Consider the following 14,180-nt stretch of genomic DNA (forward strand, 5'->3'; position numbering starts at 1 on the left):
AAATAGGAGTAGAAGTAGAACTCAAGCCTGCACTGCCGGTCAATCTGTTTGCTGAGGCAGTGGGAAATGTAGAAAAGAATCAGTGTATGGGAGGCTGGTTTGATGGTGAGATATTGGGAAGTGTTCATGTCCAAAGGAACCTGGGTATCTTTGTTCATGAGTCACTGAAAGATAGTATGCAGGGATAGCAAGCAATTAGGAAGATGAATGGTATGCTGGCCTTTGTTGCAAAGTACAAGAATAAAAACATCTTGCTGCAGTTACATCGAGCCTTTTGAGACCACACCTGGAGTACTGTGTACAGTTTTATCCCTTATTTAAAGAGGTATATACTTGCCATAGAAGGAGTGCAACAAAGATTCACCAGATTAATCCCTGAGATACAATATTGTCTTCTGAGGAGAAATTGAGGTGCCTGGGTCTGGATTCCTTTGAGTTTCAAAGAATGAGGTATATCCTCATTGAAACTTACAAAATTCCTACAGGGGCTAACAGGATGGATGTATATAGGATGTTTTCCCTGACCGGTGAATCTAAAACCAGGGGGACATAATCCCAAGATAAGGCAGGCGATTTAAGACTGAGAGAAGAGGGATTTCTTCACTCAGAGGGTGTAAGTCTCTACCCTAGAGCACTGTAGAAGCTCAGTCATTGGGCATGTTTAAGACTGAAGTCGATAGATTTCTAGAGACTAATGACATCAAGGAATATGGATAAAGCACAGGAAAGTGGTGTTGAGAAAGATAATCAGCCATAATCTAATTGAATGACTGAACAAACTGGATGGGCTGAATGGCCTCCTCCTGTTCTGTTGTTCCTATTATACTGCACAATATATTTCCCACATTTGAATAGTGACATGGCGCTTCAGCACATCTCTGCCTGTCCGCACCGTTGACTAAAATTCCTGGTAGCTGCCTGCCCTGAAAGCAAAAGTTCAATCTTGGTCCTCTGCTCGCAGGTTAAGTTGGTATATAATAGTAGGAAAACAATCTGGACTCGGTCCTTGAATCCCTTTGAAGAAATCGGTCTGGATATCCTTTTCTGTGAAAGTAGTCGTGAGGAGTAAGTTGAGAAGTTAGTGACAAGGGGATCATCAATTCCAGCTTTTGAATAAAAGAGTGAAGCGAGGGGTTAGGAGATGAAAGCACTGACCATTCAATCCATGGAACTCACCCATCTGTATTGACACAGTTGGGATGCTCACTCAGCAGAGGACAACACGTTGCATTGCTTGTCCGTCACTAAAGGCAGTGACAGCACCAGCTAAATAATATAAAATAGCCAGGAATTTCCTTCCACCAAGCAATCAATCTCACAATTATGAGGACCAGAAAGTATTTCTAAACAGAATTAAGCGCGGAGCAGGAAAAGGCTATAGGAACAGGAGGGGGCCTTTCAGCCTTTCAAGCCTGTTCTGTCACTCAGTAAGATAATGGCTGATTTGTGGCCTAACTCCAAACCCTCCGTTGTCCCATACTCTTTAATGTCTTCCAACTGCAAAACGCTATCAACTCAGTTTTAAAATTAATAAACGATCTTGAATCAATCATCATTATGGATGAGAGTTCTAACCTTCTAAGATGCGTTTCCTAATCACTTCTGAATGTCCAGTTCTAATTTTTAAACCATGCTCCCCCTCCCCCACTTAGTTATAAGTCATAAGATGTAGGAGCAAAAGTAAGCAATTCAGCTTTCAATAGCAGGAATAGTTTCTCCCAATCTACCTGATCTATTCCCTTTAATACCTTAAAATCTTTGATCAATTCACCCTTTAATCTTTTAAATGTCACGGAATACAACACTAGTTTGTTGATCTGTCCTTGTAGCTTTACCCTTTGAATCTAGGTATCATTTTTGTGAATCTATGCTGCACCCCCTCCAATACACCCTTCCTAAGTTGTGGTATCCAGAACTGCTCACAACACTTCAGGTACAGTGAAACGGGAAATTTGTATTGCAGAATTATGACTTCTATCTTCTTTATATCTAGTCTTCCAGATATAAAGGTAAGCATTTAGAACAGCCAACAGTACAGCACTTCGGCCCACCAAGTCTGTGTCAACACAGATGTCACCCAGATCTGATATTCTCTTGCCTCTACATGGTCCATATCCCTCTATTCCCTGCCTATTCATGTATCTATCCAGATGCCTCTTGAACGTTGTTCTAGAATCTGCTTCCACCACCTCCTCCAGCAGTGCATTCCGGGCATTCACCACACTCTGTGTGAAAAACTTGCCCCTTACATCTCTTTTGAACTTTCCCTCTCTCACTTTCAACCTATACCTGAGTAATTGACCCTTCAACCCTGGGAAAAAGACTCTGACTATCCATTCTATCCAAGTCTGTCATAATCTTGTAAACCGCTATCAGCTCCCCCTTCACCTCTGGTGCGCCAATGAAAACAATCCAAGTTTTTTCAGCCTTTCTTCATAGTCCATATTCTTCAAATGAGGCAACATCCTAGTAAATTTCTTCTGTACCCTTTCCAACACATCAACATCATCTGTTGAGGGAAGGAGGGGGAAAGCCTTACGGGGCTCCTGCACTGACTGCCTACTGTTTATGATTTTCACCCATTTATCTTCCTCAACTTTGGGTGCAATCACCTTCCTGAAACTTCTGTCTATGCTGCCCTCCACTATATGCATGCTCCTTTGTGCATACACCTGGCATTCAGTTGATCTAAGTGATCTATTAGGACCCTCATTTGTACACACTTCCTGCAAATATAGTCATTGATTAGCCATTGTGGAGAAAATGATGGATGATCCTGGAGATCCTAAGTGTGACACTCGAACACAGCGCTCTCTATTTTTGTGAGGTTGGGACTGTTGTTGGGCCAGTGTTTGCAAATGCCATTTAATTCATTAGCTGCCTCCACAGAAGTGGGATTTTGGTAGGCCAGGAGTGTGAAGCCCAGATTATGTAGAAGTGCTGGATTAATTTGGATAGGCAAAGTACCTCTATGGAGATTGTTAATAGTAAACATGATCGTATGTACAAAGTGCACTGGAACTGTCAACCTGTCAAAGAAATGTCAAAGCCATCAAAGAATTGTCAAAAACTGTAAAAGGGTATCAGGTGAGTTGGCATGGAGGAAAAAAGGCCAAAGGATAATGTGTGGGGTCATCAATTGACATGGGATAGCACAAAGATGGCATAATGGCTATAAAGAGCCATGGGAATGTGAGGGGGTGGGTGGTGTCATAGGCATTTGAAGGCTATAGGGGTGATTGGAGGGGTATGTGCTTGTGTATGAAGTATGAGGGGCCATGGCGGTCATGAGATGACATAGGCATGGAGAGTATAGGGGAAGTGAGGGAATAAGGGGATAACAGGTTGGGGCTGGAGGGCTGTTTCCTGTTTCAATCTTTTTTCTATTTAATTCAACAGTGTGCTGGAGAACACAGCCAGGCCTTTCATCCAGCCTGTCTCTACATCCAGCAGCCTCCACATCTGTTCCAAAGGCCAGGGTCTGACTTTCAATCCAGCCTCTCCACACCCTGGAACAAAAGTCAAAATGGCGGGCAGGAATTCTCCTGAAGCTGCACATTTGTCCTGGGAGTGAAAATCTGAGCCTTACTTTCCTGAGGCCCTTTGCCACCAATCACAAGGTGTGAGACTGGAGTAACAGGCAGGCAAGAATAGATAAGAATGGAAGATGTGATTTCCTTGAAATACATTAGGAAGCCAGTTTTTTTTAAATGACACAACAATTCCTCTCACGCTTATTTTACGGTATTAGCTCACCCAATTTCTCCTAAAATCACCAAGATCATTAACGTCCACAGCCATAATATCACTCATCTCTTTCTCAACTCAGCTTCTCCGCTGCTGAAAGTCTCCTCCATGCCTTTGTTCCTTTGATACATGGCCATACACACACTGGGGGGGGGTGGGGCGATGGCCTGGTGGTATTATCACTGGACTATTAATTCACAAACTCAGCTAATATACTGGGGACACCGGTTCGAATCCCACCACGGCAGGTGGTGGAATTTGAATTCAATAAAAAAAATCTTGAATTAAGAATCTATCAATGAGCATGAAAGCATTTTCAATTGTCATAAAAATGCATCTGGTTCACTGATGTCCTTTAGGGAAGGAAACTTGTTGTCTTTGCCTGGTTTGGCCTACAAATGACTCCAGAGCCACAGCAATGTGGTTGGTTCTCAACTGCTCTCTGAACAACGACAACTAGGAGTGGGCAATAAATGCCAGCCAGCCAGTGATGCCCAAGTTCCATCAATGAATTTTTAAAGATTCCAAAACTCTTCTGGCCAGCCTTCCACTTTGCACCTTCTATAAACTTGATTATCCAGGTTCTGCTGCCAGAATGCTAATTCACACCAAGTCCTGTTCATATATCACCCCGTGCTCATGACTTTTCCACCCAGTCCAATAAAGTTTCAGTTTTAAAATTCTCATCCTTGGTTTCAGATCTCTCCATGGCCTTGTCCATCCCTATTTCTATCATTTCAGCCAGCTTTGTGACCCGCTGAGACACCGCCATTCCTCAAATTCTGGCCTCTTCTGAATCCCTGATTTTCATTGCTCGACCACCGTTCATCATGCTTTCAGCCAGAATCCACAGAATCATAGAATCCCTACAGGACAGAAGGAGGCCAATCGGTCCAACGAGTCTGTACCAACAACAATCCCACCCAAGCCCTATTCCCATAACCCTCATTTACCCTGCTGATCCCCCTGACACTAGGGTCAATTTAGTATGGTCAATCAACCCAACGGCACATCTTTGGACCGTGGGAGAAAACTGGAGCACCCGGAGGAAACCCACACAGACACAGGGAGAATGTGCAAACTCTGCACAGATAGTGACCCGAGGCTGGAATTGAACCTGGATCCCTGGCACTGTGAGGGCAGCAGTGCTAACTGGCACTGTGCCACTATGCCACCCAAAACTTCCTGAGCCATAAGCTCTGAAATTCCCTTTGCAAACCTCTCCGATTCGCCACCTCTCTCTCTTTAAAACATTGCCGAAGAACAATTGATTTGACCAAGCTTTTGGTCATCTATCTTAATATCTCCTTATGAGGCTTGGTGTTAAATTATATTTGGTAACATTCCTGTGATATGCCTTGGATGTTTTACAACCTTAATTCAGTCAGGTTGCCATGGTGGGATTTAGCCTCACTAGCCTTACATTCATTGCCAGTACAGTGCCATAACCATGAGGTTAACAGTCCCATCAATATTCCAATAAGTATTTACTGATTTCAAAAGGTAAACAAACTAAATTTCAAAATATATATGTATCCATCACTACTGTCCTCCAGCAACAACAGCCACCTGATTCCCAACCCTGACCCTTGTGGAACATTTTGTCCAAATTTCAAACAAATCTATTTCACAGACATCAGTCATTCTCAACAATACCGTTTGCAACATAATAATTTCTCAAGTCATAGGGTAGGATTTTCTAGCTGTGCTCACCCCGAAACTGGAAAATCCCATCCGAGGTCAATGGACCATTCTGTGGTCTACCCTCGCCTGCTCCATTTCCCGTGGCGGGCAGGATGGTAAAATTCATCCCAGACTATCATACAGCACAGAATCAAATCCTTCAGACCAGCATGTCTATGCCAACCATCAAATACCAACCTATACTAATTGCTCTCACTTCTTTTTTAGAACAAAGGAATATTTTTAAAAAAAGTTTTCTAATGGTATTCTTGTCATTGCGACACATTTGCTGCACAGAACCCAAAGATGGTGTGTGCCAGAGAGTGCTTAAGCAGAATATGAGGTGCTTCTGAAGTGCGTCTAATGTCTGGTGTAAATCTTGCACTGCAATGAAAAATGACTGCGGTATAACTTCACTAGTGTAATCATTCTTAGGACAGACAACTAAGAACATTCTCACTCTGATCTGGAAAGCAATTAAAATTAAATCAATTCAGAAGGCATGCAATGATTAAATTATTGCCAAAGTGAATTTGCGAAACATTTTCCTCATTTGGAAAGATATTGCAATAAATATAGAACAATAACAATTTGATATCCGAAAGGTCAGATGACAAGATGAAAATATTTGCACAATAATAAGTGCAACATCAAAGGCATCAAGAAAGAAATAACTTGCTTATTGCTTCAGTTCTTTGGAGCTTCATTTTATGTCCAAAAATCTATTGCGATGACTGAAAATACCTATTAGACAATTCAGTTTTCAAACAAACAACCCTGAACGAACAGTATGCTCTATTTTCACTCCTGGAAATACTCATTTAATTCTAGCTATTTCTGGCACCATCAATCATTTAAAGTTATTGCATAATTTGATTAGTACAAATAAAGGTTTGTTGACATACCAATTGCATGCTGGTCTGGCCCAATTACTTTGGGACCTAGTACTGTCTATTCAGTTAATGAGTAGAAAATCAAATCTCATTCAGAATGTTATCACCTTGTTATGGCCATTGGAATCAAGTTCAAATAAGAAAGGAGGGATACTGGAATTTGGTGGGTCTTCTTGTTCTGTAATTCTGGCCAGAGTGGAGGGAAAATTGTAATCCCTATCACGCAGGAGGAGGCCATTTAGCCCATTGAGCCTGCACCGACAATAATCCCACCCAGACTTTATCCCAGTAACCCCATGTATTTACCCCACTAATCCCTCTGGCACGAAGGGGCAATTTAGCATGGCCAATCCACCCGACCGCATGCACATCTTTGGACTGGTGGTGGAAACCCACACAGACATGGGGAGAACATGTAAGCTCTACACAGACAGTGACTCGAGGCTGAAATTGAACCTGGATACCTGGCACTGTGAAGCAGCAGTGCTAACCATTGTGCTATTATGCCAAATGAAAAAAACTTGCATTTATTTGACACTTATCATGACTTCAGGCAATCTCAAAGCACTCTACAGCCAATGAAGCAATTATGAAGTATTGTAATATTGGAAACATGGCAGCCAATTTGCAAACAACAAGATCCCATAAACAAGAATGTGCTATTGACCAATTAATTTGCCTTTGTGATGTTAATTGAGGGATAAATATTGGCCAAGGCACTGGGGACACCTCCCTGGTCTTCTTTAAAATAGAGCCAAGGGATCAGTTATATCTGCCTGAGAGGCATCAGTTTAATGCTCATCTGAGAGATGGCATCTCTGACAATGTGGCACTCCACACCAGGGTTTTATATTCAACTTCTGGAAGGGGTGGTTCAAACCCACAATCTCTTGACTTAGAGATGAGAGTGCTGTCAACTGAGCAATGGCTGACACACAAAATATCTGAAAATGGTCATTAAATACATGTTCAGAATATGTAATATTTTAATCATTTTAGTTCAGCTTTATATCATAGTTAAGAGAAAAAATATTGACAGGTGTGTACTACTGTTGTTTTAAAAATCCCATTAACCTTCACGTTCTAACAGATCTCCACTATGAAGGCCTATTGACACCCTTCCTGTTCCACTCAGTCCACAATATAAAGTGGTCAGATCATACATAGTCAATATCAGTCATTATACTGACATCTGAGAAAGGCGACTGCATGCAGCAGAGTAAACTCTCTAGTTTGTCGTTCCCTTGTAATAGTGTGAAGACGGTGAACATTCCTTTATCTGGTTTCCTGAAACTCACTCACTAAACCAAGCCTCAGACTTGGGAGAATAATAATTTGCTGGATAACAAAAACTACTCAGACTCAGGAGACCTGTTAAAGCTGAACTCGGCCTTTGAAGTTTACGTTCATTTATTGGTGTCACAAGTAAGGCTTACATTAACACTGCAATGAAGTTACTGTGAAAATCCCCTAGTCACCACACTCCGGCACCTTTTCGAGTACATTGAGGGAGAATTTAACATGGCCAATGCACCTAACCAGCACGTTGCTCAGACTGTGGGAGGAAACCGGAGACCCCTAGAGGAGACCCATGCAAACGCAGGGAGAACGTGCAGTGACCCAAGCCAGAATTGAACCTAGGTTCCTGGCGCTGTCAGTCAGTCAGCAGTGCTAACCACTGTGCCACTGTGCAGCATCCTATACTATCCGCAGCTTCTTGGCAAGATCTCTAGGAAACATACACCACAAAGTTAACATTGTTCTCATTTTTGTTTCGGAAAGCTCTTGCAGAAAAAGTCCTTCTTGAGCAGATAGACAACTGCATTCAATGCAATATGTCAACCTGAAAAAGCATTTACAGGGCTGAATGACAAAATAAACTGACAGGGAAAGAAATATACTTCACTTATACATAACATTTTTGCAAGATTTTGAAAAGACTAAAGGATTGAAAAAAAACTTAAAAGTAGAACTAGACAAAGTGTTAATACTAACGACCTGCATATTGCTGCACTCCAGCGTATGCTTGCTGCAAGGGGTCAGCTGCAGTTGGGCTTTGTGCTGTCAAGACACAAAGAGAAAAAAGATTAATAATCCATTGCATTGTTAAGTTTCACATAGCTGATGAATGCAGTGTAGTTATCATTACAAAATGTAAAAGTTGTCTGTGTTAGGACATTGGGCTGTGTCCCAATACGGCGAGAGTGCAGCTCATAACAAAACCTCTGTCTATGCTTTTCCCATTCACTTACTTGGTTTGGAGTCTCTTTGTAAGCATTTACATCCACAGTTAACTTTCTCTGACAGATGGAGAGAATCGCTGCTCTTTAAGCAGTTTATGTTTATAGAGTGCACAGGTGATGCCAAAAGACAACACAAGCATTTAATATTTAGAGTCATGAAGTCATAGAGGTTTACAGCATGGAAACAGGCCCTTCGGCCCAACTTGTCCATGCCGCTTTTTTTTAAACCCCTAAGCTAATCCCAATTGCTTGCATTTGGCCCATATCCCTCTATACTCATCGTACCCATGTAACGATCTGAATGCTTTTTAAAAGATAAAATTGTACCCGCCTCTACTACTACCTCTGATGTAAGATTTCATTTTACATTTCATTCAGTGTAAAATTGAAGAGGTGTGAGGCTTCAGGCTCGGAAGTATTTTCACTCTACTTCACACTACAAGTCAGGTCAGATACCCCCAGCTCCACATTAACACAGAAGCTGCTTTGTGGAAATGGAAGAGTTAACAAAACCTGAAACAATGTTGAGCTTCGTGAGTATCCAATGTCTAGTTGACCAAAAGTAAGCTTATAGTGGCCCTAAAATCATTAGGATCAGCAATCCTGGCAAGTGTGTCCATAACAGACTGGTGGTGCTCCAGTTGCATGGTTGGAGACAGTAACTAATTTGCACTGGCCTGGTTGGTGCAGAGCATCTCAGATGTTACCCCACCCAAAGCGGTCGGGAAGTTTAGTCAAAGGGAAGAGGTGAATGTCTGATTCCTTGTCCTCTTGTTCACCTATATGTGGCCCTACTCGTAAGAGGGCTGCACTGAAGTATAAACCAAAACGGAGTTCCAGATCACGAAGGATGCAGGATGCTTCCCTGCCCTGGACCCCCGAGATGAGCCCACTTTCCACTGGTGAGCAGCTGTTATCCATCTTGCTGGAGTTACTGGCCACCACATGAAAAGTGGGTTACCCAAAACCAAGGGTACATCCAACCTAGAGTCCCTGTTCTCTCTGTCATGAGATCCATGTTTTGTGTGGCTCTGGGTCTTGGTTAATGTGCTTGTAGCAGAAAACCCACACAGAACTGATGGCCTTACCTTCCAAAGGCACATTCAGATCATATAGTGGGACCAGTAAAACACAAATTCATATATGAAACAAAAATCCAGCCACAAACATCCCAGATCTTTCTGGTGTTTGGTATATTTTCCATCTCCTTGGCTTTCAAAAACAGTTAGTCACTATTAACCTGTTGGTAAAGCAGCAGAGCTGGAGGGGGAGCAGATATCCTAGGGATACTTTTGGAGAAAAAAGTCTTTCTCCAGTCATTAATGCATATCAATAACAACAACTTGCATTTATATAGAACCTTAACTGCAGTATAAAAACAATTCCCAAGGCACTTTCGTGACATTATTAAACAAACTGACACTGAGGGCCAGATTTTCATCCATGGGCTGAGTTGGGAGATTTCTCATCTCTGTCAAACCAACCTTTACAAACGTCTGTCTGCGTGTGATATTCTCCGACTGCGGGGGTTGTGACTGAAACAGGGGCGGGTGACCCCAGAAACAATGTGCAGTCTGCCAAGAGTGGAGGCAGGCTGGGCACAAGTCCTGTCTCTGTGCTCTGGAACTGTGTTTAAAAATATAAAAGATAATAATAAAAAGAAATCTTCTCTCAGCTCTAACCCTGCACCACTCCTCATCCCACCACATGCTCTCTATGCCCAATCCATGCCAACCTCTGTCTACTCATGTCCCCACCACCATTTGCCCTTACCAAGCCAACTTAACCAGTAGCCCTGGACAGTTCCTTGACAGTTTTAACACTTCCTGGATAGCTTGCCTGACTTCCCATGAGAATCCATCGAGTTCTGAAATCCTCTTATCTATTCTAATCTGCACACTCTGGATTCCACAGTCCTGTTCTTCCAAAATCCCACTTTACTGGAAGTAGCTGATTATTTAAATGGTCAACTGCCACAGCGAATTGCGAATATATGAATCCTGGCTCAAACTTTGTCCTGCCTCCATGATAACGGAAACTGCAGTGTTTCAGGGTGGGACTTAGGATTTTTGGCAATTTCTGGGATCTTCACCAGAATGAAGAGCTTCTCTATCATGATGAAATTCCATGCCTGAATCACACAAGTGACATTAGAACACATGCCTAAAAGCACGGCGACAGAGGTAGGGTTTGGAGGAGCATCTTTTTATTATAGAATTACAGAATCCCTACGGTACAGATGGACGCCATTTGACCCATCGAGTCTGTACTGACCATAATGAATGTTGGTCCTTTAGAGGATGAGAAAGGGGACCTAGTGGTAGGGGATGGGGATATGGCTAAGGTATTGAATAACTTTTTTGTTTCTGTCTTCACAGAGAAGGACGTGACTAATTTGCCGGGTGTTAGTGATGGAAAGGTGGTAGGACTGGAGGGTCTTAATGACATTACTGTTACTAGAGAGGCGGTGCTCGACAGACTGGAGGGGCTGATTGTGGACAAGTCCCCAGGACCGGATGGAATGCATCCGAGGGTTCTGAAAGAAATGGCGGAGGTGATAGTGGATGTCTTGGTGGTTATTTTCCAGACGTCACTGGATTCCGGGGAAGTGCCGGATGATTGGAAAACGGCTAATGTTACGCCGTTGTTTAAGAAGGGTGCCAGGCAAAAGGCGGGGAATTATAGGCCGGTTAGTTTAACGTCTGTGGTAGGTAAAATGTTAGAATCTGTCATTAAGGAGGAAATTGCGAGGCATCTTGAAGGGAATTGCTTGATAGAGCAGACGCAGCACGGTTTCATTAAAGGGAAGTCGTGTCTGACAAATTTACTGGAGTTCTATGAGGATGTGTCTAGGGTGGTGGATAGAGGAGAGCCGGTGGATGTGGTCTTTCTAGATTTTCAGAAGGCGTTTGACAAAGTACCTCACAAGAGGTTATTGCAGAAGGTCGAGGGACATGGAGTTGGAGGTAGGGTGTTAGCGTGGATAGAGGATTGGTTGTCAAATAAGAGGCAGAGAGTGGGGGGTCAACGGGTGCTATTCGGATTGGCGGATGGTGACTAGTGGAGTGCCCCAGGGGTCGGTGCTGGGGCCTCAGCTTTTTACCATTTATATAGATGATCTGGAGGAGGGAACCGAGTGTAGGGTGTCGAAATTTGCTGATGACACCAAGATTGGGGGAACGGCAAATTGTGCGGAGGGTGTGGAGAGTCTACAGAAGGATCTAGATAGGCTGGGCGAATGGGCCAGGAAACGGCAAATGGAATTTAATGTTGGCAAGTGTGAGGTGGTCCACTTTGGTAGGAAGAATGGTAGGAAGGACTATTACTTACGTGGCGAAAAACTGCAGCAGGCGATGGTGCAGAGGGACCTCGGGGTCCTTGTGCATGAGTCGCAAAAACCCAGCTTGCAGGTGGTCAGGAAGGCGAATGGGATGCTGGCCTTCATAGCGAGGGGGATTGAATATAAAAGTAGGGAGGTCTTGCTGCAGCTGTATAGGGCATTGGTGAGGCCGCAGCTGGAGTACTGTGTGCAGTTTTGGGCGCCGCACCTGCGCAAAGATATTTTGGCCTTGGAGGGAGTGCAGAGGAGGTTTACTAGGCTGATACCGGAGTTGAGGGGGTTGAGCTATGAGGAGAGGCTGAATAAACTGGGCTTGTATTCGTTAGAGTTTAGAAGAATGAGGGGAGATCTCATTGAGACATATAAGATGATGAATGGGATGGATAGGATAGAGGTGGAAAGACTCTTCCCGCTCAAAAAAGACAGTAGGACTAGGGGGCACAGCCTCAAGATAAAAGGGGGGCGGTTTAGAATGGAGTTGAGGAGGAACTTCTTCACTCAAAGGGTGGTGAATCGCTGGAATTCTCTGCCCGTTGAAGTGGTGGAGGCTACCTCGCTAAATATTTTTAAGACGCGGGTTGATGGGTTTTTGATAAGAGAGGGGATTAAGGGTTATGGGGAGAGGGCGGGAAAGTGGAACTGAGCCACGACAGATCAGCCATGATCTTATTGAATGGCGGGGCAGGCTCGAAGGGCTAGATGGCCTACTCCTGCTCCTATTTCTTATGTTCTTATGTTCTTATCTGCAACCCCGCTCATTTACCCTGCTAATTCCCTTGACACTAGCTGGGAATCAAATCCCTGGCACTGTGAGGCAGCAGTGCTAACCACTGAGCCACTGTGCCGCCCCACGGATCACTGGCTGGTCCTGTAAACGTTCTGTTCCTGCCTGCCACAATTCCTGTTGCTTGTGGGACTGGAAAAGTCCTGGCCTTAGTCTCAATGGCTTTACAGAAAAGAGAGCTTCCAAATTTCCAAAAGCAACTCCTTATTTAGCAAGTCACATGGAAAAGTGGCTAGGTAGAGAAATAAAAATTACCCCCTCCTATCTTTTGAGAACTCCAATATTTAACATCAACTTCTTCGAAAATTATAGCACCTTCCCAAACATACTTTACCTGTTCTCAGTTGCATTGTCTGCATCAAGAACACACTGCTAATCTGCATTCTTTACCAAAGTAATAGCAAATTAAAGTAATTAATGAGAAAGACAGAAAAAAATACACAGAAGAAAACATTCTTCTCACTAATATCACTCTTGCATATGAAGATGGATTAGTTGAGAACCACATCTATAATTAAAGACAATACAGCTTGATATGTTAATTAAACAGCGTGAATCCAGTTTGAGTAAAACTATTGCAGAATATAGGCAATTGCCCAGAACTTCATTAACCAAAGTTACTTATTTAACCCTTCGAGTACTGCAGGTCAGTGAATATATTGGCAAATTTGAACACTGCATGGATGATGAATGCAGCACATTTGTTCTTAGCTATTTCTTCCGTCTGTATTAAATAATTAAAATTTCAATGCCTTTCTTGCTTCCCCCTCATTTCTTTTCTTATCCATGAGAGGCTGATCATCTTCTGGCATCTCACTCGGGTGGCTCTCCTTCGTGAGGCTGGATTATCATGCTACTGAGCCAATTCAGCCTCACTCAAGCGAGGCTGGAAATTTTCGGTGAGGTCAATGGACACTTCTGCTGTACATCCCTCGCCTGTTCCGAATCCATGGTGGGCGAGACGGTAGAATTCCGGCGTAAGTATCAGTACCAAGTTGGCTCACATCTGTACTTTCCATCTAGGGCCACCAGATGGCAACCAGGAGCAGAAACCCCCCGTTATTCCCTCTTCCCACTCCATAGCCCAGGCCAGTTGCAGAGCTCTGCTGCTACGTAACTGAACAAGCAAATTTAGCACAGGCTGCCAGTTAATCAAGAGGCTTTCTAACTTGCGTGACTCAAAATCATATTGAGTGAGTACGCTTAACAACTGATCTCTGAATTACTTTCAGCACCTTGCAGGACGCTGCACTCTTAAAAGTTTTAAATTTAGTTATTAGTGTCACAAGTAGGCTTACATTAACACTGCAATGAAGTTACTGTGAAAATCCCACACAATCGCCACACTCTGGCGCCTGTTCAGGTACACTGAGGGAGAATTTAGCACGGTCAGTGCACTTAACCAGCATGTTTTCTGGATTGTGGGAGGAAACCGGAGCACCTGGAGGAAATCCACGCAGACACGGGGAGAATGTGCAAGCTCCACACAG

General features: G+C 43.4%; 1 protein-coding gene across 7 annotated transcripts in view; it reads right to left on the reverse strand.

Annotated features, from left to right (window-relative positions):
- The window catches only part of celf4 (CUGBP, Elav-like family member 4), a 1,183,497-nt gene that overhangs the window by 74,338 nt on the left and 1,094,979 nt on the right, over positions 1-14,180 (reverse strand). For 4 of the 7 annotated variants that reach the window (XM_080215370.1, XM_080215109.1, XM_080215195.1 and 1 more), the window contains one exon: positions 8,319-8,384. In XM_080215370.1, the coding sequence (XP_080071496.1) occupies positions 8,319-8,384 (66 nt within the window). The remainder of the gene's footprint in view (positions 1-8,318; positions 8,385-14,180) is intronic. The other 3 variants (XM_080215459.1, XM_080215279.1, XM_080215028.1) reach the window with 1 other exon arrangement.

This window comes from Carcharhinus amblyrhynchos, chromosome 1, assembly GCF_965287045.1.
Source record: "Carcharhinus amblyrhynchos chromosome 1, sCarAmb.v2.hapA, whole genome shotgun sequence".
NCBI lineage: Eukaryota > Metazoa > Chordata > Chondrichthyes > Carcharhiniformes > Carcharhinidae > Carcharhinus > Carcharhinus amblyrhynchos.